The sequence below is a fragment of the Harmonia axyridis genome, chromosome 3 (genome assembly GCF_914767665.1).
Source record: "Harmonia axyridis chromosome 3, icHarAxyr1.1, whole genome shotgun sequence".
Lineage (NCBI taxonomy): Eukaryota > Metazoa > Arthropoda > Insecta > Coleoptera > Coccinellidae > Harmonia > Harmonia axyridis.
The window spans coordinates 32,437,398-32,463,032 of NC_059503.1; the positions used below are offsets into that span (position 1 = coordinate 32,437,398).

At 35.4% G+C, this 25,635-nt stretch overlaps 1 protein-coding gene across 10 annotated transcripts in view; it reads right to left on the reverse strand.

Moving 5' to 3' along the window:
• LOC123676680 (ephrin type-B receptor 2) overlaps nt 1-25,635 on the reverse strand; it is a 364,540-nt gene that overhangs the window by 14,316 nt on the left and 324,589 nt on the right. For all 10 annotated transcript variants that reach the window (XM_045612793.1, XM_045612786.1, XM_045612789.1 and 7 more), the window contains exons 4-12: nt 12,436-12,616; nt 10,573-10,677; nt 7,588-7,733; nt 5,026-5,263; nt 4,782-4,937; nt 1,593-1,756; nt 1,263-1,535; nt 1,009-1,201; nt 740-922 (exon numbers count right to left, since the gene is read on the reverse strand). In XM_045612793.1, the coding sequence (XP_045468749.1) occupies nt 740-922; nt 1,009-1,201; nt 1,263-1,535; nt 1,593-1,756; nt 4,782-4,937; nt 5,026-5,263; nt 7,588-7,733; nt 10,573-10,677; nt 12,436-12,616 (1,639 nt within the window). The remainder of the gene's footprint in view (nt 1-739; nt 923-1,008; nt 1,202-1,262; nt 1,536-1,592; nt 1,757-4,781; nt 4,938-5,025; nt 5,264-7,587; nt 7,734-10,572; nt 10,678-12,435; nt 12,617-25,635) is intronic.

The window sequence follows — 25,635 nt, forward strand, 5'->3', positions numbered from 1 at the left end:
ACTCAGCTATGGCGTCACAAAAATCATGTCATAAAAATTCCATTGTTTCATTCTCGTTTTCAGATTAGCACATTGGGTACTAAAAATCAATTTAAAGGAATTGCTTCTTCTAGATGTAATAATATACCTAATCAAAAATTCATTCTTTAGGGATTGGGATTTTCTTTCTTTCTTTTTTTCCTTATGACGATGTAGTTATGAGATGATTCTTCTCCTATTGCTATTCGTTCAGTTTCTTTATGTATTCTTCTTTGAGCTGATCTCGCTTCATGTATTTTGTCCAGAACTGAACACAGCTTTCGTTCCTTTTGTTTATTTCGAGGTAAGATCTCTAAATTTACTCTTCTTCGTTTACTTTTACTGAGCTTTATGATATATTTTTTTACATGAAAGGGAGGAAGTCTCTACTAAGAATTAGGTATTCTTTTTAATCTCTCATTGTTTAGTTTTGAAGAATCTGCTAGAGTTCTTCTTTTTCTCCCAAAATTCCATACAGGTTTGGCATTTTTTAAAGCGGTATCGTGAGCTGAATCTAGTTTGGTCAATCTAGTTCTTCATAATTCTGGTCTAAGCAGGTGAAAGATTCCGAAAGGAGTTTGGTCTTCCACATTATCAGCTTTTTTATGACTACATCCTTCAGAACGTAAAAAAAGTAGAAGAGAATTTAATAGAAGATCCTAAAATTTCCCCTCAGCATAATGGTACCATCATAATCGCTCCGAAAAATTAAAAATCTTACCTTCTCCATTCCTATACTCCAGCGTATCGCAATCGCTTGGTTGCTTCTTGTTGCACTCGTCATTGGACCGAGACCTTAAGAACACCACCGTCAGCACTATGACAGCTACTAGTATCACTACCACAGCGACAATGCCTCCTGCCACCAGTTGCAATCGAAGTCCCTCCTGATCTCCGACGTAAGCTAGGAATAAAGAAGGAATAATGAAGTGAAAGCTCCACAAAGTAGAATTCTTAAACCTACAATTTCATTCGAATCAAAGGACTTACCGGTGTTGAGGACTTCTCCTGTGGTTTTGTATATAACGGGGGAGTAGGCACCCCATCCCCTTTGAGTCTTCGCTCTTATTTGTATGCCGTACTCCGTCTTCGGCTTCAGACCGGTTATGGTGGCTGACAGCTCGTTGCTGAGTAGGCTGGTGGAGTTGGTGTAGTCTCCATCACCTTTCGGGAACCATCGTACCTAAGAACGAAGAGAATTCGTTAGTTACTAGTTCGTTGTCAGATCTTTTGAAAAGTCCTACCTCGAAGGTTTCTATCGAGTCTCCCTCGACGTCTGAACCATCTCCCATATTGGGAGAATCCCAAGATAGGCTGATCTCGGTGCCTTTTTCCGCGACGATCTGTATGTTGGTGATGCTACTCCCCACAGAAGCTTCTGTGGTAATTACGATATCGGCAAATTCCGGAGCTTTGGTACTGAGGTTGGACACACCGTTTTCCGCGAAGACTTCAAAGCGGTAGGTGGTAACAGCGTTCAATCCGGTAATGGTGATTCTTGTTTCATTGAAGGGCGGCTGAAGAAAAAATCGGTGTGATTCAAACTAATTAGGTAATCTAGATTTGATTCTTACCTGACTAGGGCTATATTGAACCAAGCCCAAACTGCAGGCGTCACATTTTACTCTGTATCTGATATCGTGTCTGCCCCCCTGGTTTTCCGGGGCTGACCAAGTTAGAATGACAGTGGATTGATCTACGAAACTCACTGATAGGTTCTGAGGTGCAGAAGGTGGTTCTACAAGGAAAAAGTTGAACATTAAATTGGTTCCTATTGCATGATGATTTAAGGATGGAAATTTTATGTAGGAGGCATAATAATGATTCGATAGGGAATTGCCATAGTTTTGAAAACTACAGTGAGTTAAATAATAATTCTCGCCAAATCAAATTTTGATTGATTTTTGCGTTCGCAATCTGAAAATGAATTATGCATATTATCAACCTCCAAAGCTCTGAACAGGAGCTTTCGTGCGTTTGTTCATTGGAAATAAAATTCTATGATTTTGATAACACAACCCTCTTGGAACTTAGGATGAATATTGTAGTTTTTTTACTTATAATATCTCAATTTGAATTCAATCGGAAAAATTGGTATTTCTTTTGAAATTTTGGTAGAATTTTTAGGGTTCTGGCAATGGCGACGCCAGCTTTCAAAAACAGGGGTGGCCAAGAAAGGGCTAGTTGTTTTTTGGGGGGGCGATAGTAAATCGAAATTATAATTCTGTTAATAATAGTAATTATTTTAGCCTTATTTTATCTAATTTTAGGGGGGCTGGTAGAATTCTAGAGGGGCCCTGGCCTGCCCTAGTGTCGCCACTGGGTTCTGGTGACGCGAAATTTCGCTTAAAATTTGTATTCTACATCTACATGCCGAATTGAAGCTCTGTTGTCATGTCACGAAAATAGTAATTTATTTTTGCGCTTGAATTTTTCATGAAATTATATGATGAAGCGATCAACTCGAAATTTTGAATAAAGTTTGAAATTCTTATTTCATTTCTAAATTCGAACTATCATCTCGATCGAATTTATAGTTTTTGATATCATAAGGAAGGCAACATTTTTGAACGGCCTAAAAGTGTCAAGCTTCTAGGTTTTTCTGTTCGAGAGTTATCGTAATAACGGACGGATAGAATTGTAATTCTTATGTTTTTTTACACTGAATGAATAATAGCCAAAAATAAAGCTGAAAACTCAAATATATCAAATCTCACATAGCGGATTTTCATTTTCCATATTCACAACAGATATAATGCAAGGTTTTCATAATATTCTCAGAAATCTCGTTAATGAGGAATGATTATTATTAGTACAACATTGAATGGTAAACAATTAGAATAAAATTTTGAAAATCTATGACCCAATTATTCGATGTTATTTCTTGGTAAACCGACCAGAACAGCAGAAAAATCCTTTTACTAATTGGGAGAATTGTCTACCTCTAGCGTAAAGTACGAGCGGACTAAATTTATCGCAAAGGTTAATCTTGAAAGAACAGCCGACAGATGCTGAAAACGAAGCAGTTTTGTAGTACACAATTGGGTAATTATGGAAATTGCACTTTTTTATTGGGCGTTCTTGTTTTATGAATATTTAGAGGAGACGGTCTTATGAATAATTTATTCCGAAATGTGCTGAATTGAGTGCGCCAGTGTGCACTTTGCCATGTTACCGAAAAAAACGGCTTATTACGATGTAAATACCGATGATGAAAGCTCTTCATCCTTTTAATTTTAGGAAAATTGTGGAAGATTCTCCGGGGTTTTTATGGAACCTTCAATAACTAATTTTAACGAGAAAAAATATAGGTGAATAAACACAGTGAATAATTTTTTTTCTGGTCCCAGAATACAGCTTTGTTAAAAATTAAAAAAGTGTAGTTTTTTCGAAGCGAAGTACACATAAGTACACATATGACATCGGAAATCTCAATTCTCAATAAACCTGATTGAAATCTCCCAAGAAATTATGTACTTCCGGAATTTATTCTCCACTTTATTCAATCCTTCAAGAGAAATATCACATTTTTTGTAACATCCATTGTTGATTTGCTCATCGAAATAACTTTCTTTTCAATCCTTCTTTCAGTAAGGTTAATTAAAAATGAAATAAAATAGATGAAGGAAGAGTGTCCATCCATCTTCATCCACCCATATGGCTCGTATAAGAATGACATCCGTTTCTAATGGAGAGCAATTATCCTCTTGACGTCTCGTGAAATGTTAATCATTGATGTTACATCTGTTGGTTATTATTATGTTCAAATGGTATCAGGTGTACTGATAAATTTTCATTTTCATTAAGGATTAAATCAAAAACTTTGATACCATGTCTTGTGTATAAGATATTACAAATAATTAAATTCGTTTTCTCCCGATCTGCTAATAAGAAATAATTTTTGAGGATTTAAATGAAATTATATTATCGATTGGAATAATCTGATCAAACAGATCATTCTTTGTTTTTCGATATTCATTTTTTGTGAATTTTTTTCAGACCTAAAGCGGGTACAGTTTCCTATAAAACTTTGCACAAGGTCCTTGATGAATCCTGTACGTTGAAAAAATATATGTGTCTGCCTCAAAGTAAAGAACATAGATAGAGGGAGTATATGTCATTCTCAGTAAGCAAATTTTGTCCCCAACATGTACTATCAAATTTGGTATGAAGCGCGCGGAAATGAAAGCATATCAGTGATACGATATTTCACTCAATTCGCGAGTTTCTCCTCAAACAACGCATTTCTTATGTCCCAAAGAGAATCAACGTTTCATATTAACTCAAAATACATTAAAATAAATACCTAAATATATCAGAGATTCAGAAAACAAACTTCAAGGGCGCCAAACGACGTAAAACTACCGATGACACAAGGAGAGCAAAAGTTGCCAAACCTTGGATTTCAGCAGGTAGATACAAAAAAAAATGAATATTCTGCTCATTATAAATTTGACAATTAGGAAAAATATCGGATTCCAAATATTCAAATTTGCATATTTAATCGAGAATCACTGAAATAAATATATTCCATTAAATATAATATACATTCATAACGATATAGTAAAATTGTGGATTTGAGAATATATCACCATCCGACAACGTAATCTAACCATGTTGGGGACATGTAAAAAGTGCGTATACCCCCTCTATCTCTGTTTATTACTCTATGGTGTCTACCAATAAGAAGAAATTGCGAATTTATTATCAACTAAATGTCATCAAAGCATTGATTAAGCAATTGAAGAAACTGAAATACTCACGTGTACAAGACATGTTTTTGGGATCTGAGGGTGCTCTGTAATAGCCATTGTTACATCGGCATTCTGTCAGACCAAAGTCTGGACCCTGAGAGTGCTTAGGACATTTGAGGCACATGCCATCTCCTACTTCAGCTTTGTATGTACCTGGTGTACACACTGAAAAAGAACATCCATAAATATCGAAACTAAATAGTGGTGGAAAAATGTATTTGATTTAAGGCGTAACAAACTGAGAAAAACTTACCGTTGCATGTTTGTTTTTCGATATCTGGCTGGAAGCCAGCCTTGCACTTGCATCCGCCAGATGGCAGTGTCCATTTACCGTCTCCTTTGCAGAGATATAGCGGCTTGGCATCGACTACTTCGGCGTTGTTCACACATGTTCCAACCGCCTGTTCTATCACAGTTACTTCTTTGCCCGTTGGTGTGGCGGAGAATTTGGCAAAATTTATGGTCACCTCTGGGCAAGTTATATAATAAACCTGGAAGTTAAACTCGTGTTTAGTGGTCGAATATTGGCTTCCGCCTGGGATTTGGACAGACATAACAAGGCCCCCTTGAATAACAAGGTGGTCAAAGATCAAAGCCAGCAGTTGGCTCATGGCAACATCATAAAGCGAAATGGAAAGTTACAAACGCAAAATACTCCGAGTTTACCATTTTTTCATAAAGTCCTAGCATCAAATGAATCCTCTAAATGTACATGCTCTTTTGAAGAGCAGACGGTCTCGCTTTGAGCGAACCAAGTGAATTCGGGAAATCTCAATTAAGAATTATTGCGTCGTTTTCTTTTGGGAGTGCAATATCGGAGAGATATATTAATGAAAAGGAAAAACATGAAATTTTCGTCGAACGAACAAACTGAGGGGGATGAGGAGAGAAGGTCCAATTCCAATATCCAACTTCATTCCAATAGGGGATGATTATGCAGTCTACAGCAGTAGCGTCACTTTCTCTTTCTGCTATGGAAATAATCAATACGCAGCACGAATAGCGAGTGGAGGACGATGCAGCTTTATTACGGAAATATGAGAGGTCCTGCATGTACGGGGGGCGTCAGGAAAGTTGGGTGACATATAACAATCCCGGTGGAATTCTTCAGGAATGAATAGGAGCCACTAGAAAGTTAACACCTCTGTGCAACTCTAGATTTCATTAGCAGAAAATAGAAGATTGATCAGGAATTTTGGGATGGAGTTGGTTAAATTGAATACAAACCAGAAGAGGTTCATTTGACTTGCTAGATCTTGAGTGATTTTCGAAATCGAACTCACAAATTGAGAAGCATCGACGTTTCAATATAATTATGAAAGTATGCGTTCTTTAGGAATGAAGGATCAATAAAACATGATGATAAAGTTATACGAATAGACAAAACACAAACAGACCAAAGATATACGGTTTGCTTTGGTAAATAAAATTAATTTTGCTAGAACGCCACATAGGTTAACAATCACATTTCAAATTCATAGACAAATTCATCAACGTTTAATCACAAATTAAAAAAGTCAAAACAGTTCTTTTTTCTTTCCCAGAAGTAGTAAGATCCAGTTCTTCAATTAGATTATGATACATTATATTAAAGTTTTCTATGTCTCTTCTTTTAGTGACCGAAACAGAATTTTTCCTCATTACAATTATCCCACTCAATATCTTGTTCGTCTATGATATTTCGAAATCAGATTTGAACTATTTAATTTTACATCATTTTCGGAAAAATCCTTGCTAATTCCGAAAATAATAATTTCAATAATTTTTGTCATGTTTGTTATAATGTGGACCTCAACCTTTTTATTCATCATCATTTCCACAGTTCTTTGTCTTTCATTTTCGACTTATAGATTATTTAATGCTATAACTGTATTCCCAAATACATATGAAATGGGAAAATATGTTTCGTTCAACCTAGTATTTGGGTTTCAATAAATTAATAATTTTTTTAATTCTTTTTTCTCAAATATAGTTGGAACTTCTTTCTCATTATATTTCATAGAGGCCTTCCAAGTCTCCTTTTTTTTGTATAATTGAGGAAGTGTTTAAGCAGAACGTCGGCTTAAGAAAGACTTCTGTTTCTGATATGGTTTTTTAAATAATTATCAAAAAAAATTATATTTCTATATTTAATCATCAGAGGACCATTAATAATATTCTCAGCATTCTTAGAAGCCTACTCAGTAGCATGGTTGATATTCATCGTTATTATTTGGGTAGATATTTGTAATCAATAATCAATACAGAAATGATTTACATGTTTTAATTCAGTCGAGGAATCATCATTTGATACATGGACTTCGCATAAAATACATTTGAGAGAAAAGTACTAGGAAAATATCTATATAGAAAAATTTTAGACATTTTGGACTACTCAGATCATTTAGAAAATTGGAAAATGTTGTGGACAAGATTATTCTCTCTGTTCTGGAAAATAGTAAGAATTTATGATATTCCATGGTTAAAATGAGAATAAAAGGACTTGTTTCCTAGAACAGTTTATTCAAATTAAATGAAGTCATTCTATCATAATAAACATGTTGCAATGCGCATAATATTACATAAATGCTAATATGAGCTACAATCCATCAAACATTGAGAGGGATACGCAAAATTGTCATCATATTGTTAGCCCCTATGATCACTTTCGTCAGAGCTTACCTCTCCCCATAATGGCAATAACAAAAAAAAAAAAAAAATTCGAAACATCCATGTCATTTCGCCTGGAGAGATAGTTGCCTTGTTAAAAATTAATTAAACGAATCCCTTTGTCGAATTCACCACCCTGTCATGTAAAGAGACTTTTGGAACTCACCTTAATAGCTAATATTGAAATACATGCTCCTTGGTCCCTAAAAGCGAAATACACTCCCCTCTTCGTCACAGGAATGCTTTTAATTTCTGTGTTGATGTTGACCTCGCTGTTTGAATTGAAACGACCCTCTCCAGCGGCTATGCGGCCTGCAGAAAAACAGAATGGTTTTAAAACAATACCCAAAGAAAACACAATTTTTGGGTAGGGACTATTTATTCTTCCCTATTTTGTAGTCTACCTCAATTCATTATATCTGATGATGAATATTATACCGTAGAGTTTGAACCTGAAAATCTTATAATGATATTATTTTTTTTCCTGCAATAGTACTATTGGCAGTATCTACTTCGCAAGAAGAATTGATACATATCATAGTATCACTACAAGTATTACATTTCATAATTTTATGTTGTACAATTTTCGAACATTTTTATGTTTTAGGCTTTGAAATAAGAGCTAGAATCAATTATACAATAAAAACCTTCAGTAAATTTCACAAAACGTTTTGTTGATTTTTGTAAAAACTCTCAGGAATGTGATGGACAGATTTTTTCATTTCTGGACCAAATTCTTCTTCCAGCAAATCTTTGAAAGTTAGCTCATTTGTAGAAAATAATATACATGAATTATTCAGCAAATTTGCATTTCCATAGATCTTAAATTCTAGTTGAAATTTGATAATTTGGTGTCAACATGTAAGCTTCATAATAACACGTTCTCTAAAGCCCTTATTACACTATTTGCATGTCTATTTCTGGGATGAATTTATCATAAATGTCTGGAACAATTACGCTATATGTCTTTATTATTGTTTCAAGGCTACTTACAGAGGTGCAAATCTGAAGTTATTTGTAAGGTTTTGTTAGTGTTATGTTCATTCATTTTTAGAACTTCATATCACATTTTATCTATTAACACAATTATAGTGAATAATAAAATTATACACATAATTACAATAACTTATAACTGTACGTTATGTTATATCATGTCAAACCGATAATAATTGCGTTGGTCGACTTGACATTTTGACATTTCATGGAGGAAAGTTTGATTTGTTAATGCGACCGAGACGTTAAATATAGGCCTGAAGGCATAAAGCATTTCAACCGTAAGAAATATACATGAAAAAGGCCAAATGTAGTAAAGTTACACTAGGCCTTTTTAATTCGTTCTATTTTGAGGTCTATTTCTGCGCTAATTTTTGACAGTAGAAATTACTTTGTTTTATTTTATTTCCATCAAGTAAGGACCGATACCATTAAACAAGAAAAAAAAGGAGATTTTGAATTCATTAAGCTCTCATCATTTCACGTGAAATGGTAGAAAAATGGTGGTATCCTGCTAGTAAACAGGATATTGAAAAAGAGAGAACCTCAACTTCCTGAATGAGATGCATCTAAGTTAGAATATAAACATTGAATGCATCAACAAGAGCCTTAATATATTTTTGCGATATAAAAGCATCGAGTACTTTCACTTTCTAGAGGTGTCTCGTATTGTCCTTGGAAACCTACCGACTTAGGTATTCAGCGGAAATTCACACCTCAAAATACCCACTTGTTCGAAAACCACAGCGATATATTGCGATAATTGCTGTTGAAAAATGGGATTTCAACTACATCGATCATTAATTGGTCGTTTATCTTTGTTATTTTTTCGCATTTGTATGAACCAATAATTATGTCACTATGGGGTACATTGAATCGGGCAGGCATTTAGTTTATCCGCTGAATATCAAGCAAGCCAACCGGTTCTGTAATGGTCGAGTATTCGTATTTCTGTCCGACAGAGTAAAAATCGGATGAATAAGCAAATAAGAGGCAATCAACGTTCCGCAATGAATTTTTTTTCGAAAACTGGTCCTACAGTAAGGACGGTGGTCGTGTTGACGGCTTCATTGCAACGTTTGTCGATTGTTCGAATCCTTTTTGCTTCAGATAATTAAATGGATAAATCGTTTTCCTAACATTCGCTTCGTTGACTGCTTTATGCATCTGATGGATTTTCTATTGGAAACAAGAATGTCATATTTCATTGTTCAGATTGTTTAGCACGTATGTAATAAGCTAGTAGCGCCTAAGACTGTCTATTCAAGAATAGTGATGCTCTGCTCTGAATGATCATTTTTGAGCGTTTATCACAATGTCTGTATTTTTTAATTTTTAGCCGCGATGGTCTCAAACTATAAGATTCTGCCTACTTATGACGTTGAGATCCAGGAAGATGTTTGCTGTGCCCTTTCGTAGATTGAACGTTACTAAGAATTCCTCGATTTGTATGATTTTGACAACGTTTTTTCTTATGCTGATCCATTCACTATGTCCCTTGATCAATCCAAAAGGTATTTAAGGCTGAGATTCCTCATTTGAGTCCTGAATAGTTTTCATTTTTTATATTCTCGTCTTGCAAAAGTTACAGTTTATTGTCATTTCTCCGGTATTTGTTTTTAGTTTGCTTAAATTATTGTTGGAAAACCCTACAAGTTTTAAAACTCTTCAACAGTTTGACGTATTATCCATCAAGTTTCAAACATTAATTTTCACTGAAGCTTATGGTCTCACACATCACCCTAATACAACTGGAATGTGAATTATCAAAGTAGAATATACTTCAACAGCAGTTTCGTCACCACGGGTTCAAGCTCAAACAACAATTCCTTAAAGTTTAATATACTTTCTCGACAGTCCCGACGACAATGCCGCCATGTTCCTAATGGATGTAACAAAATGCGAAACAGTACACCTTAATATGCGTCTTCATTGCGATACGACGCCAGAGCGAAAATTACACAAGTTGAGCAACAACAAAACGAGCCCTAATCCCATCAGCCGTCCCAAAAAAGACCCACAACCCCCCAAACTACTGAAAATTCCATATTAGCTTCCACTTAAAACTCCACTCCAGAAATTCCCTCACAGCGTCCCGGCAATAACGTAATGAATTCCTCCCGCAACTCTGAACGTCTTGAAGAGGGGGGGTTCTTACCAATTAGTTTGTAGCGCTCGGCATCCCACGGAGGCGGCTCTCTGGTGGCGGCGTCGAACTCGTAGTAATGCAGGCTGAAAGTTTCCTTGCAGGACAGCGCGTTCCCTGGAACATGGAAAAATTGAATTAGAAAGTTACACGCGAGATCCAAGCGGATAGAAAAATTCGACTTCTCGGACCCCCTCCCCACTGAAAGGGTGAGGGGGTAATTCGATTGGGGGTGGGGGGTTGTTTTTGGTAGTCCATTTGAGAGGATTTTTGGTTTTCTTGCTTTTATCTCGTGTAATTCTGTTGCGAACGGCGAAAAGTTGGTAATTCACCAACTGGATGGGGTTGATTTGGTAGGGGGGAGAGGGGTGAAGATCAGAAGAAGGGTTCGAAGAAGCTGGTATGCAGGGTGTATCTGAATAATACCAAAGAAATGTAAGGGATGATTCTGTGATGAAAATTGAGGTGGATATTAGGTATAAAATTTTTCAAAAAACCTCCCCCTCGAAGATTAACAAAAAAAATTTTCAACAAATATTATATGTAATTGCATCGTCGATATTCGACAGGCTTTTGTTCATTGTTTTTTCACTAATGTTTCAGTTGTGAAAGTCTTAGCCTAGTAAAATCATAATTTGGTTAGCTCTTGTGGAATAAAATGCTATTTAACATCAGCTTGCAATGTATTTATGTTTTTCCATAAACGCTCGGGTTTTCGAGAAAACTTGTAGAAATAAAAATGTTACTAAATGAATTAAGCTTGGTTTTTTCAAAAGGAAAATTTTCATCTAAATAAAAGTTCTAACAAAGAATATTTTAGGGGTTGACTATTTGAATATCTTCTTAGCATACATCAGGGATGAAAAAATTCGGAAATGTGTAGTTTTATTGACAAATAATATTTATCAAGTTTCGTGTCTTTAGCTGTATAAACATGAAAAATACAAATTTTTGTTACTCTTCTGAGGGAGCAACTATCACGAGGGGAGGTTTTTCAAAAAATTTTATATCAAACACCTACTTTGATGGTCATCACAGAATCACCCCTTACATTTTTTCAGTGTTGTTCAGATAAATTTTGTATAAATATACAGAAACAATAGGAATATGAAAATTTCGCCCTCAAATTGTATTGAAAAAAATTCACTCATTTTTTTCTGTGTGTTCATTATATAATTTTGAAATAAACTTAGTTGTTATACACATCGGCAAAGTTAGAGGAAAGGAGAAAATCTCAACGAAGATTGCAATTCATTTTCTCTTTTCCTTTTATCCAGTAAATATCACAATTCTTTGCTATATAACACATATTTCATTCAAACTTTGGATATTTTATATCAATAGTTCATTTGAAGTTGTTTTTATCAAGGCTATCACATATTTTGATGTTTTTCTTTTATTCTATCATCCTGTTTTGAAAATGTTACCCCAATGTAACACAGTTATCTCTGTAACTATCAGTTACAGTGTAAAGGGAGTTGTCGGTAGGAGAATTCTAGAAAATTAAGGAGAAGAAAGGAATATGTTGTTTTGTGTGTTTAATTTTATACGGAACAAATGACGACTAATTATAGTCTTATAAGGGGGCAAAAATCAATTCAATTACTTTCTGACATTTAATTTTCTATCATAAACTTCATCAGGACTCTGAAATGAACATGAATTGACTTGTCATATGACATATAAAAGGTTATTGGACTACTGTCCAATAACCTTTTATATGTCATTTGTAAAATTTGCATATGCGTTAATTTCGAAATGAGAGTGACCAAACCTAGTTATCATTTGGAGAACTCTGAACTGCCACTATTGAAAAAGAAATTGCAATGAAAGCAGCCTTTCTGAAAAAAAAACATTTGGAAATCAATAACTCACCTGGAAAGAGACTGCAATCTCTGATTGTGAACTTGATCTCGATATATATCCTATTAGCCACCCCTCTGTCGATGAAGGGTGTCCACAGCCAATTGTTGACATTGTTGTAGGCGACATCACACACCACGTAGGAGCGCCAGTTAATTGCCTTTTGGAAGTTGGTGAACGATTCTTCGACCCACTGGAAAAAAAAATTCAATTTTCAGATGATGGTTTTCGATAATTAAGAAAATAAAATGACGGTGTCAGTTGCAAACGAGAAATTTTTCTTAATTTTCTATCGTATATAATTCACCCTTCAGAAGAGGTTGGAATTTTGAACCTTCATAACCAAGAAGGGATTCATCCAGTCAAATAGCTTGATTTTAATCAACTATTTTACTTGACTCGAAAACCAAGGTCATGACAAATTATATACTTGACTCTAGACTTGATTTGTGATATTTATTGAAATCTCCAGTAGATCGAACAAAATAAATAGGCAAATTGCTGACTGTTTTGAATATATTTTAGAATGCCGAAAGAAGCGCTAAAACGTTTTTCCAAACTTGGCTAGAATGGCGAAGATTTTTTATCAACGCCAGCAACTTCAGCTCCTGTTGAAAGACAATCTTTCAGAGCTGCTCTGACTTACAAAAACTTGCAATAGATTAGATGAAAAATCTATAAGATGTCCCATGTGTCCATAGCCTGGATGGAGAATGATGTAATCAAATGAAGCTTGGGGGTATCTCAATTTCAAGAAACTATTTTTTTTATATTTTGTTGTTTTATAGTGTTTCCATTTTAAAATAAAATTTTAAATTTTGTATATAAAGAGTTTTATAAATAAAAGTGTTTTTAGTTTAGTTTTAGTGTTTTAGGTTCCTTCTCATATCATCATTGTTATTGATGTACACTACACCATAAAACTGCTAAAAATCAAGTAGCTTGATAGAATGTACTTGATTTTTCAAGTACTCGTTAAATAACAACTTGATATTAAAAAACTACTACTTAACTTGGACTTGACTTGATTCCAAGTAAAGCTAAGTAAAGTTGCTTGAATATTAAGTCAAGGCGTGAATTTTTACGACAAAGGGTGACAACACAAAGGGTAATATCTCATATAAAACTCTTAAAAGCTCTTTCCAAAATTAGTATTCGCCGAAAAAATCACAAATTGTTAATTCCCTCCGTTCTCTCTAGATAGACGCCAGGTGTTGAAGTTGTTAGCGAAATACATACTTTTTATGGAGAGCCATAATTAACAACCTTGTTGCTGCCGTGAAGAACATCTATAAAACATTCATCTTGTTGAAAAACGTTCCTGAACCGAGTATAATTCGGCCAGTCCTCAGAAATAGATGAACAGCGAGGGCCATCCGTTTGAATGACGTGCACAGGAAAAGAGGAGTAATGAAAAAGTCTATGGTTTAGTATTTATTTGATCTTGTTTTCAGGTTCTTAATTACTAGACCTGATGGGTGATTATGTTGTAATGAGTTTCAAACTAATGCAGCTGAATGGTTCTGCAAATGGTGGAAACTCGTACATCTCACATATGTGGACATGAAGATATTGGAGATTTTTATGTACCAGGACTTTTTATGTCTTCTATAGCAATGAAAGTCTCATTAGGTATCTGATTTAGATTGTAGATAGTGTCTGCATTTTCAATTAGACACTCACTCTCACGTTTACTTTTTGTATAAGGACTGGAATTCATTCCTTACGCATCTACTATAATTTCTCCAATTTCCTACTGTAGTCTAATTGGGAGACTGTTCTCCCTTCTGCATGTCATTTTTTTTATTTGATTCGTTGAAAGGAATAATTCCTCTGTCTTTCTCATTGGGATTCATGTTCTCGTGCTTTTTCAGCTTCTCTATTGCCTTCTTTCTTTGTTTGTTAACTATTTCCTCAATAATTTTAAAATTCAACCGCCAACTGCTGTTCTGAATACTGTATTCAGCGTACTTTGCAACTGATCTTTCTTATTGTCTTTTGTATTATACCAGTTTACTCCTGCATATGTAATGTTTGGTAAAAGCTCTACTTTTATTATCTTCAGCTTGTTTTCTAAGGAGTTGTTGCCTCAAAAGTGCTTCTATTCGGTTAAGGTTTTTCTCTCTGATTCGTTGATTACTTAATGGAATAGTAATTGTTGTGAATAATAGAATAGTAGGTAATGATTAAATTATAACACTTTCCTGCCTTATCCTATACACATTGTTCAGTGTCCAGAAAGACCAATAAATTATTATTATTATTGAAGTTTATTTATTGTGTTCAGCAGCGGGTAGAGTCTTCCGAGCAATTCCCTTGCCTTTTCTCTGTTATCTTCTATCTGTTCATTCATTAATCTAGAATTAATCCCAGATATTTTGCTTCCTATTCCATTCTATCGTCTGATTTTCTATTTTGACGTTTTTTGCTTTTTTGCAACTGTTTACGTCGTTTTCATTTCAAACCTCCATTTCTTGAAGTATTCCATCAGTTTATCTAGGTCTATCTTAGACACTCATTCTACCTATACTATTACTACACTCTATAGGTGACGGAAAATATAAACTTATCAGTAAACACTAAGAGATTAAAAATATATCTTATGGCAGTAAAACTACATAATGAGATTCATAACATCAACATAAAATTCCATACTTATTTGATAAAATATATCATAACTTCAACCGTTAAAAAGAAGAAAACAACTGATCAAACAGAACAAGTTTGCTGAGCCACCTGAGAACCTTTGCCTTCTAGGCTTAAAACCTCCCTATATCAAGCTGGAACCACCAATGAAATTTGAGAATACGTTTATAAGTTGTGAACATTGATAATTAATCCATGAGTACAAAACACAGCTACCTACTGGATTGTTGATCACGCAATTGAATAAATAGAGAGGAGTAGAGACTCCAAATACATAGTAAAAATCGAGGTTAAAATACAATTATTATACTGCCAATATTTTTTAAATGCATAATTCCCTATTGGTTCAGTTTATGTTCTTTGAGTGTCTGAATTCTTCTTCGAGAAAACGCTCACGTAAGAAATTTGAGTTTTGTTATGAGCTTTATTATGAAACGCAAATGAAACAATCGTAGCGAAATTGTGTTTTATCAGGACCTATATCCATGTATTCAACATAAACCAGTCCAACAAAGAAAAAAATCCCTGAAACAATAAGAAATTCTTGCCGACTCTCCTTTCTAATGAACTTTAAAATACCTACACTAGATGGTATTGAGGTTGAATTTAGGCGATTTAAATGCTCTTGAAAGAGAGATCTCAAATCGAATCGAATCAAATCAATTTATTCAGGAGAGAAATATACAAAGTACAATATTTGGACGAGACACCTAAGCCAGGTTTGTGTTGTGTAACTTCGTCCAAGTGTACCTAATGTATAATCTAATCTAATATAATATCTAATTAAGATGTTCAATTTAACAATAAAATATCGATTATTTTCTAGACAAGAAACTGCAGACATCTTTTTGCGTATGCAATAAATGCTAAACATGTTTCTGTTTCGATCAGCCGAAATCAAATGAAAGATTAAAGGATCAAAGGAATGGTAGGAATCAACAAAAATTCACATCGTTAAAGTAAAGTAAATTTATTGATCCAATACGATGCAATATCGAATATGCTCGAACTCTGACCATATTTATAATATTTTAAAATTCCCGCGCAGTTCGAATCCTCACAAAAAAAACTTAGCGCACCAAAAACAGGAAATATAATGGTAATAACCTCTCCTTTGCTTTCTATCGAAACCCACTTCAGCTTCCACGAAAAGCCACGCGGAAGGTAGACTCCGAGTTTCATCGACGGTAAACTTGTTTATCGACTCCTTCAACTTCGACTTTTATCCACACCTTCCATCATATTCTGCCACTCGGAAATTTTCCTGACAGCTGCTGACAGAGTGAAAAACGTCCTACGTGAAGATGCTACGTGCTACGGCCTTTCAATTATCGACGACGGTCAAAGAGAGAAATGGGAACGAACGAAAGGAGTCGTAGAAGAGCGTCCGGACGGCGAACACGCACGCCGTCTTCCCAAACTCGCTCGCCTTTCCGCACACGTAACAGTCCGGGCGTCGGTGATCAGAAATGATTAGTAGCTATGGCAACATAACTTCGAGAGACGGTGCGTTTCCGGCTTGCCATTCGGCGAGGGGTGGGGGAGATGAGGGTTGAGAGGAAAATCGGACGAGGGTTGGGATCGGAAACTGTTCCGGAGGCTTGAAGAATAGTTGGGAAGAAAATTCTCGCATCAGCCTTTGGGAACAACATTTAAGTTCTGGTTAAATCTAGTTGCAAAGAGTTCACTTCATGTTCTTTAATGGCTTTGCTCTTTAAGTAGTGTTTTTGATTTTTTCGCAAGGAGCAGAATCTGTCAAGTTGCTTTGGCCATTTGGCATGATACCAAGTTTGCTAGTTACAATTCAAGTCTTGATTGTTTCATGCATTCCAGGGGGATTAGCTGTTTTCAAATCTATTGAGTTGTTGGTTTTAATCTCAGAGTAATAAACATAGATAAAGGGAGCATATGTCATTCTCAGTAAGCAAATTTTGACCCCAACATGAACTATCAAATTTGACATGAAGCGCGCGGAAAGGAAAACATATCAGTGATACGATATTTCACTCAATTCGCGAGTTTCTCCACAAAGAACGCACTTCTTATGTCCCATGGTGAATCAACGTTCCATATTAACTCAAAATATATTGAAATATAAACTTAAATATATCAGAAATTCAGTAAACAAACTTCGAGTGCGCCGATCGACGTGAAACAACCGATGACATTAGGAGAGCAAAAGTTGCCAAACCTTGGATTTCAGAAGTTAGATACAGAAAATAATTGATATTCTACTTATTATAAATTCAACAATAAGGAGAAATATCGGATTCCAAATATTCAAATCTGCATATTCAATATTCAATACCTGGGCTTAGTGGTATTGAAGAAAACGAAAAAGCCGATGAACTTGCAAAATTGGCATCAAGGTTAATACCTTCTGTCGGCTTGGAAAAGACCAATATGAGGCAACGGTCCAACAATGGGAGAGGGACAATAGAAAAACCCTCTGGAGAAACACTCCAGATCTTGCTCAGGCAAAGAAATTTGGGCGGAAGCTTTTGAAGCTACCACGAGCTGAGCTATCGGTGAAAATACCTTTTGTACCACATGGGTAAGTCAGCAGATGAGATCTGCAGGCTCTGTGTAAAGGAGGTAGAAACAGCCGAACACATAGTGTGCAAATGTTTGGAGCTGACTGGCCTAAGAACCACTCACATGGGAAAGTCAGTTCTGGATACTCACGAAGTAAAGGAGCCAAGGCTTCTAAGGATGTCGTCGGTTTTGTTAACAGTATCGACGTCCTCCCTGAGTTTGTATGAATAAGAACAAAATATCAAATTGGTCGCAGTTCCCGGAAGGCTAACAGAGCCTCAACGATCTGGATTCAGTGAATAATAATAGTCGAATAAACCTTCGGAAAACTCTCAAAGCTGAAATAATATAAACGAGTCAATTTATACAGAATATGTAATACTATTGACTATTCCCCTCCAAAAATTTCAACCATCATATTAAAGCATATCGTCGGCTAAGAGTGTAAATCTGCTAAGTCCATTTTGAACAATTTCACAGGAGACCAAAAAAACCGTACAGTACAGTGTTATAATAATAATAATAAGAGAGTTTATTCATGAAAATACATTCAATAAACTCTATTGAATGTATTTTCATGAATAAACTCTCTTATTATTATTATTATAACACTGTACTGTACGGTTTTTTTGGTCTCCTGTGAAATTGTTCAAAATGGACTTAGCAGATTTACACTCTTAGCCGACGATATGATACAATTCAGTAAGCAACGAACCAATATTTTGAATATCAATGCAGCGTGTGCTTTAGGTGAATATTTTTGTGACATTCGACTATCGAAAACATTCAGGATGATTGTCGAAAGAAAATGATTTAAATTGCAGTCAGTATTTGAACATATGAAATTAAAATTATCGAGTATTCGAGTATTTGGCAAGCACTAGGAATATAACTACATACTGAGTATTTCTTTTCCAATATTCTTTTTGAATATTATTATGATGATGTGATCAGCTTGAAATGTCGCACAGAGTTACAAAATGTTATTTGATAATAATAAATGAATTTTCTGAATTGGGAGTATCATTTCATAGTTTCGTTATTTGCTTCACAATCAATAGTGCTGTGCTTTCGGATTCAATGAGATACAGTAACAAAGCCTACACAAATAACCATACTATAGTACATGATTCATCTGACCTTCTTACTGAAGTTAAAAAAAATGGGGAGATTCGTTCTTTATTCCAAAGATCTTCTCCTACTCTTCAGATATCCTCAATTAAACTCATTATATGCGTAAAGGAAATTCCTGTCAGATTCTGAGATACAAGCGACTTCTTCTTCACTTCAATTACCCTTCAGGCCGAAATTTTCTCCCTTCAAAATTTCACCCTTTGGGGAAACAACCCGAAATAATCGTAAAGATACTATAGAAACAACAACCCTTTTATATCAGCCCCTATTCGCGTGGATTCATTTCATTTAAATACACTTCAGTTGACCCTAATTTTCGTTGTTGCGTTTAGGGGCGGCAGAGGGCAGTGCTACAATGGTTATTTCCTCATAGGCTGAAATGGCCCATTAGAGGTCGTTAATATTTAGTAGTTTCATCATCCGGCTTAGCGAGCTTGAGGTCAGGAGGAGAACCTCCACTTAATGGTTTAAAATAAGATGCACTGACAGTTTGATTAAGCGATGAATTGAACCAGGTTCACCTTGCCGAGGGGTGTTTGATCGGCGGATATGGAGCTCTTAATTATTTAAACTTTTTAATGGTATTAAAAGCAGGTCTTGTGTGGAATATTGGGGGCTACTCCCTTGTTGAATCAGATCACAACACAGTGAGTAACCTCCATTCAATTTGTGTATAATTGCTATTTTACTCTCACAAGGGATCCTTACTTCATTTGTCATCATTCAGATCTGAAAAAACCTCCACGATGATACACTTATGAGAAAATGATCTGACAAACTAGACTTGACTTGACTACCTACCATTGAAGTTAAAGACCAAATCCAAGCCACGAGAGAAATAAATTGAAGAACCCATAACTGCTTTAGTGTAAAAATAATAAATTTTAAGTTCATATGGAAAGAAGTATGAAAAAGCTGAAGGATATTAAACCACTAATGTATATTTCTATTTGTGTTAACTCTTTCTTGTTTCAAGTATAGTAACAAGTATAAATGAACACACTATTGAAAATAGACTGAGACCAAGAACGAGAGCTCTTTTGATGCAAATAAACCCAAATTTCGCTCGACTAGAGATTTTTGGAAGAGAGCCAAGGATATCCATAAGGATATCCTTGTCTATCTATAAAGATAGACAGGTAAAAGTTGTCAGGATTATATTGGAGCAGCATTAAGTCTTCTTGTTCCTTTTTCATCAGATTTATAACCTATTCATTAATCTCTTCAGCCTCAGTCTGGGGCTTCTTGCGAGACAGAAGTCCAGCTTTCTAATCACCTCTTTGGTGGCCTGTTCAAGAGTCTTCTAGTGTTGGGTTTGTTGTCACTAGCTAATTTCGGGAGTCTACTGTCTTCCATTCTCGTCATGTATGCGTTCCATTATCTCTGTCGCTGTCTCGCCCATCTTGCAATGTCCTGTGTGTTACACATTTTTCTTATAACGGATTTTCTTCTCCTGTTCATCAGAGTATAGCCGGTCATCATTCTCAGAGTCCTCATTTCAGATGATCTCAGCAGTTTCAAGTCTTCGTTTTAAAAAAGGGATGACAAAAAACATGTTGGGTTTGGAAATTGTTTGTGGTTTTATATAGAGAAAAGTTAAAAGTAGAAAGCAGAAAAACACTAAAAAGAGGAATTCTCAATTAATTAATTAATTATCCACTGGCGATGAATTTGCTAAAGAATGTATTTTTTTCCCTATTTATCGTTGGTTGGGAGCTCTTTTGAAAATTACTAACAAGAAATTCCTACCATCCTAAAAAACCATCATATGGACCCTTCAAAGTTTCGGTACACGAAAGTGGTATCCTTAACGTGAGAGAATGCCCAGATGAAACCAATTAATTTCGGAGGTGGAACCATGCATTTATTTGGGTGTTTCTGACATGAATGTAAACAGATCTCTGAATTTCAATATTGTTTTCGAACGCTGGTTAATGCGGAGCATCCATAAACAATGCAGAATGCCATCTTGCTTCTAGTGACCCCAAAGTTGTGACGTTCATCCTCCAACGTAGGCCGTCGGTCAAAGCAGGGATGGACTTCCAAAGAATGGTATCATCAAAAAAATTACACGATTGCAACATGAAATATGTCATATTGAAATCTTGAGTCGATTCTCTTAGGTGTTATTTTTTCTAGTTTTTTTTATTAGCAATTTTCTAGGCCTCTGTGGGAGTTGAGTTGAGAGGTTATTTCATTTCAATAGAAGAAACTTCTCAACTGAACCACATCCAACATCTCCCCAGTATTATAAAAATGTAGAGGGTTGTTTCCAACCTCAGCCTGTTTTTGGGAACAATGTCATCATAGAAATTTTTTCTTCCTAATATAGCACTTGAAAATTATTTTTAGATTCTTCAAAACTCTCAGGTTCTTGAGTTTGGTTCAACTCTCTGTTCAACTTCACCTTTTGACGGAAAGTTCAATATTACATTATTTCATAAATAATGAACCGATTTTGTAAATTTCAACTGGGTTGTGTACAGAACATAAATCGTTTTCAAACTAACCAACACTCGACATCTTTTCCTTTTCCCTATTCAAAGAACGTTGGCGTTTGATGACTCCTTCATGGGGGTGATTTTTAGGAACAAACTCATGATGAAAATTCGTGCCACTCAAAACAGAAGTTGACGTATTTTTTTTATTTCAGAAAATTCTTCGTTTCTGAGTTCTGGGGGGTTACTTTTCGTTGGGACACCCTGTATATCCAACAATATGCAATTTTTGAGTACGATCTTATATTTCATCTTTTGCATCTTCTGACCATTTGAAATGGTACTGATCCATTGCATGGTCCGTCTCTGTGCCCTCATGGCACGTCCCATCATTTGTTCAACGGTCCCGGGCGTACACAACCTCACATTTGCCGGTCCGGTCGACATTTCTACCTGACATTTCGTAGGGAATAACTCTGCGGAATTACGAGTGTCGGGTAGTAAAAGCGGACGGCGCCCCGTGGCGTAGTTTCTTAAAAACAGCGGGTCCACGGACCTCCCCACGAGGTATACCGTCGAACGATTTGTGTCGCCAATCGAGTAGGCGCGGTATTTTTATAACCCGAGAGCAAAAGTAGAGAGGAGGAACGTATAGAGGGCGATAATGTCAATAGATTTATACGATTGAGATGAGTTCATGATTTTGGAGGTATTTTGAAAAATGAAAAAGAAAACAATATCTGCAAACAATAGGATAGTTGGGATAGACAACAATGAACATTTCTACAGTTAGGTTTTAAATATGAAGCATCAGGAAAAACAACAAATCCTTAAGTTTTTTGAGAAGTTAATGGCTAATCTATAGAATGCTTTCTCGAATAATCGAATAGGATGCTCTATCTTCCTGAACGCCATGATAGTGGAGCTGAATATTGAAGTATACTATGCTGGTACTCACTAGTAGGCTAGAAGTTGACTTTGACAAAAGGATTTTTTGTATTATTTATAGTCCTATCCACTATTATCATACATTGATTTATGAAATATCAGTTTCAAGAAATAAAAGAAGGTATAGATAATATAACATATAACATACTCAAATATACAAAAGGAGTGATCCAGGACACAATAAAATGAATAACAGAAGGAAAAATCCGTTGAACAAAAAGTTATATCTAAGAACCCATATAATCAAGGGAATTAAATCAAAGCATTTAAATACAAATACAAAAAACAGATCATGGAGTCAATATATGTTATGGAGTCAGTACAGTTACTTATTTCTATAGAAATTAACATACAATTTTGGGACATACGAATTACCAGTATACTTATGTTCAGGAAGATGTGTCAGAGCGAGATTTAAATGATGTATGTTGAATGTAAACATAGGTATAATAGGAATATATGAATATTCGCTAAATGTAAAACAAACACCTGAAACTAATAATAAAATTTAATAAGTAATGGAGAATAAACACATTAAAAAACAAATTATAATTAACAATAGGTACACCTAGAGATTATAGTTCTATAAAAAGTATTAGTAAATTTAAAGAGAGAGTAGTGAGATGAGACGAAGCAAAAAAAAGGAATAGTGTCGTGTCCTGAAATATTTCTTCTTCGCATAGGCATCATCAATGATTCAACTTGTGTTTCGAAGAGCATTTTTTCACATTGTTTTATAGTGCCGGAAAACAATGTGTGAAAGGCTAAACACCACAGACAGATTCAGTGCGCCATCTATGTTCATTTAATTTTGAATTGAAATGAAAGAATCCCTCATCCAAATTAAAGAATAACATCGGAATAATGTTATCAAAATACCTTTTATCCCCCAAATGAATTTGTTTATTTTGCCCAAAGGAGAATCGCGGTGCAACAAACCACACCCCATCAGCATTATTTTTATGCAGAAACTCGTTTTCCCCTTCTGTAAGCCATTCACCCCCTGGAATAAGTTGATCAACTCTTCAAAAGAGAACTGCATTCCGCTTTCGTTTCCTGCCCGTGCACAACACACCTGATTTGCATTTAAAGAGCACCCCAATCCGATGCCAATTAATACCAACTACTTTGGAAGGTTCTAGCTCTTATCTGAAGCCGACCTAACTCCACGCCAGGGAGTTGCACAAAGTGCTAATCCTCCTGAATATACACGTGGGTCCTCCTAAATTGAATGCCACTCCCCCCGAGAGATGGGGTGCCGTACGCAAAGCAAGGGCGTAGATATTTTATTTTCTTGTAGTTCTTTTTTTTTTTTTTTGACGACATTGTTTACTCATATCTATAATGTGAGAAATGAGGTTTGATAGCGAAGTATGAACCAAATTACTCAAAATGATTCTTTTTTATTACCAATTCGATTGTTCCCATCTTATACTGGGTATTCCTGAATTGGAGTTACGAGGGAAAATGAGAGATTCCTTGGATAATTTGAAAAAATAAAATGTCCCATAAACATGAGCCCGCAAACGCTTTGTTTTCGAGATACAGATTGTTTTTTGTAGTCCTTTTTTGTGATGCTTAACCAGTTTATCGAATCTTTATTAATCTTCGCTACAGAGTTCGTAAATAAGTACCAAAACTTATTTTTATTTATTTTAGCTACCTAACTGGATCCTTATAATAATTTGGATTTTCCTGAGAATTATTATAGAGAGCTGTTTGAATTTTTTCTCGAAATCGATTGCAGATACGAAAAAACTACAACAAACCAATAAGTGTAGTACTGAATCAGACAGAGATTCTTTTTGAATTTTTCTTAACTACCAGTGGTTCACAAAAAAATAATTCTGGGGGAAAGAAGCGGGCACCCTTCCAGAAAAAATTCAGCCTGTAGATTTGCGTTCAAAATAAGGATATCACATGATGGAATATCTATGCCAATTCAAGATAAATATCTTGTGAAGGGAAGGTGCTTTTGAAATAACTCAAACTTCAACACCTGTATCTAAAAAAAAAGCGTTTGCGGACTCATGTTATAGGACTTTTTTCTTGAAATTATCCGGGGAATCTGTCATTTTCATTTGTACCTACAATTTAGGAACACCCTGTCATTCAAAACTGATGTCCGCACAAATAAATTGCAATTTGAATGAAACACAATAAATTGTACAACACAGCCCAGACAATTTTTCGATGAGAATTACTCCATTTAATTCTTTGATAACTACAGTATTGAAATGTTGTCACGAGAATGATACAAATCCGAACACAATGGGTAAGTGTATACCATTGACGAATGCAAAAATCACAGATAGAAAATAAGGGGCCGAGAAAGCGGATAGAGAAAGAAAAATAATAAACCTCGGACAAAGACGAGCTTGTAGTGCAATAAAAGAAGTCATTCAGAAAGCGAAAATAAACTTATAAACTGTAAAGGGGTCATCAGATTTTTTACTGACGTGTCGATTTCAAAGGAAAGTGAAATTATTGTTGGTTCATTTTATGGAGAAATTTTCGTCTTTGCGAGATTTCTGAAATTTTATATTTTGAAAATCTTGGGGGTAATTACCCCCAGTACCCCTATTTCTACGCCCTTGGCAAGAGGTGGGGTGCCGTACGCAAAGCAACCCCCGAAGACATCCGGTATCCAAGGCACGTAAAAAACAAATTCGGCACGACGAGGTTAGTTCGTATCATACGTAATCGTAAAACATAAATGGATTTGTCGATCTGAGGAAACAATTTACATTTTTCTCTTTATGGGGCCGTTGTGGGGGCGGAGGTGGCTGTTAAAAGTGGACGAGGTGAATTTAAATGCAGCTTTTGATGAGGGTCGGGTGAATCAGAAGTATCATTTCGTGACTTATGGTCCGATATTTTTTGACAGCGTAAACTTGGGGTTTGCGACGACTGTCATTTTGATGGAGTCGAGGGAGGGGTTGTTTGATAAGTTTGCGGAGTTTGTGGAGGTTCGTGACCCTTGAAGTTTGGCTGTGGCGAAGGTGCAGGTGGATACGACTCTCGTTAACGAATAATGCTATGCTAATGAACGAAATTTGTGGATTAGATTATTCGTTGAATATAATAGAAACTCTTCCACTCAAATATGAAGTAATAATTATGTCTTAGTATTTATGACTAAAAATGAAATCAGAGACCAATAATTCTTTCAAAAACTACAATATTAAAATGTCCAATAAGATTATTTTCTTTTTCTATAATCGATATCCAAAGTAGGTATTTGCGCGCGTATTTGACAACACAAAGTCTTCTTTTCTGAGAAATGTCACTTTTTCGCTTATAAGTGACTTCAGCGTAATAAAAATAGATAGAGGGAGCATAAGTTATTTTCAGTAAGCACATTTTGTCCCCAACATCAACTATCAAATTTGGCATGAAGCGCGCGGAAATGAAAACATATAAGTGATACGATATTTCTCTCATTTCGCGAGTTTCTCCACAAAGAACGCACTTCTTATGTCCCAAAATGAATCGACGTTTCATATCAACT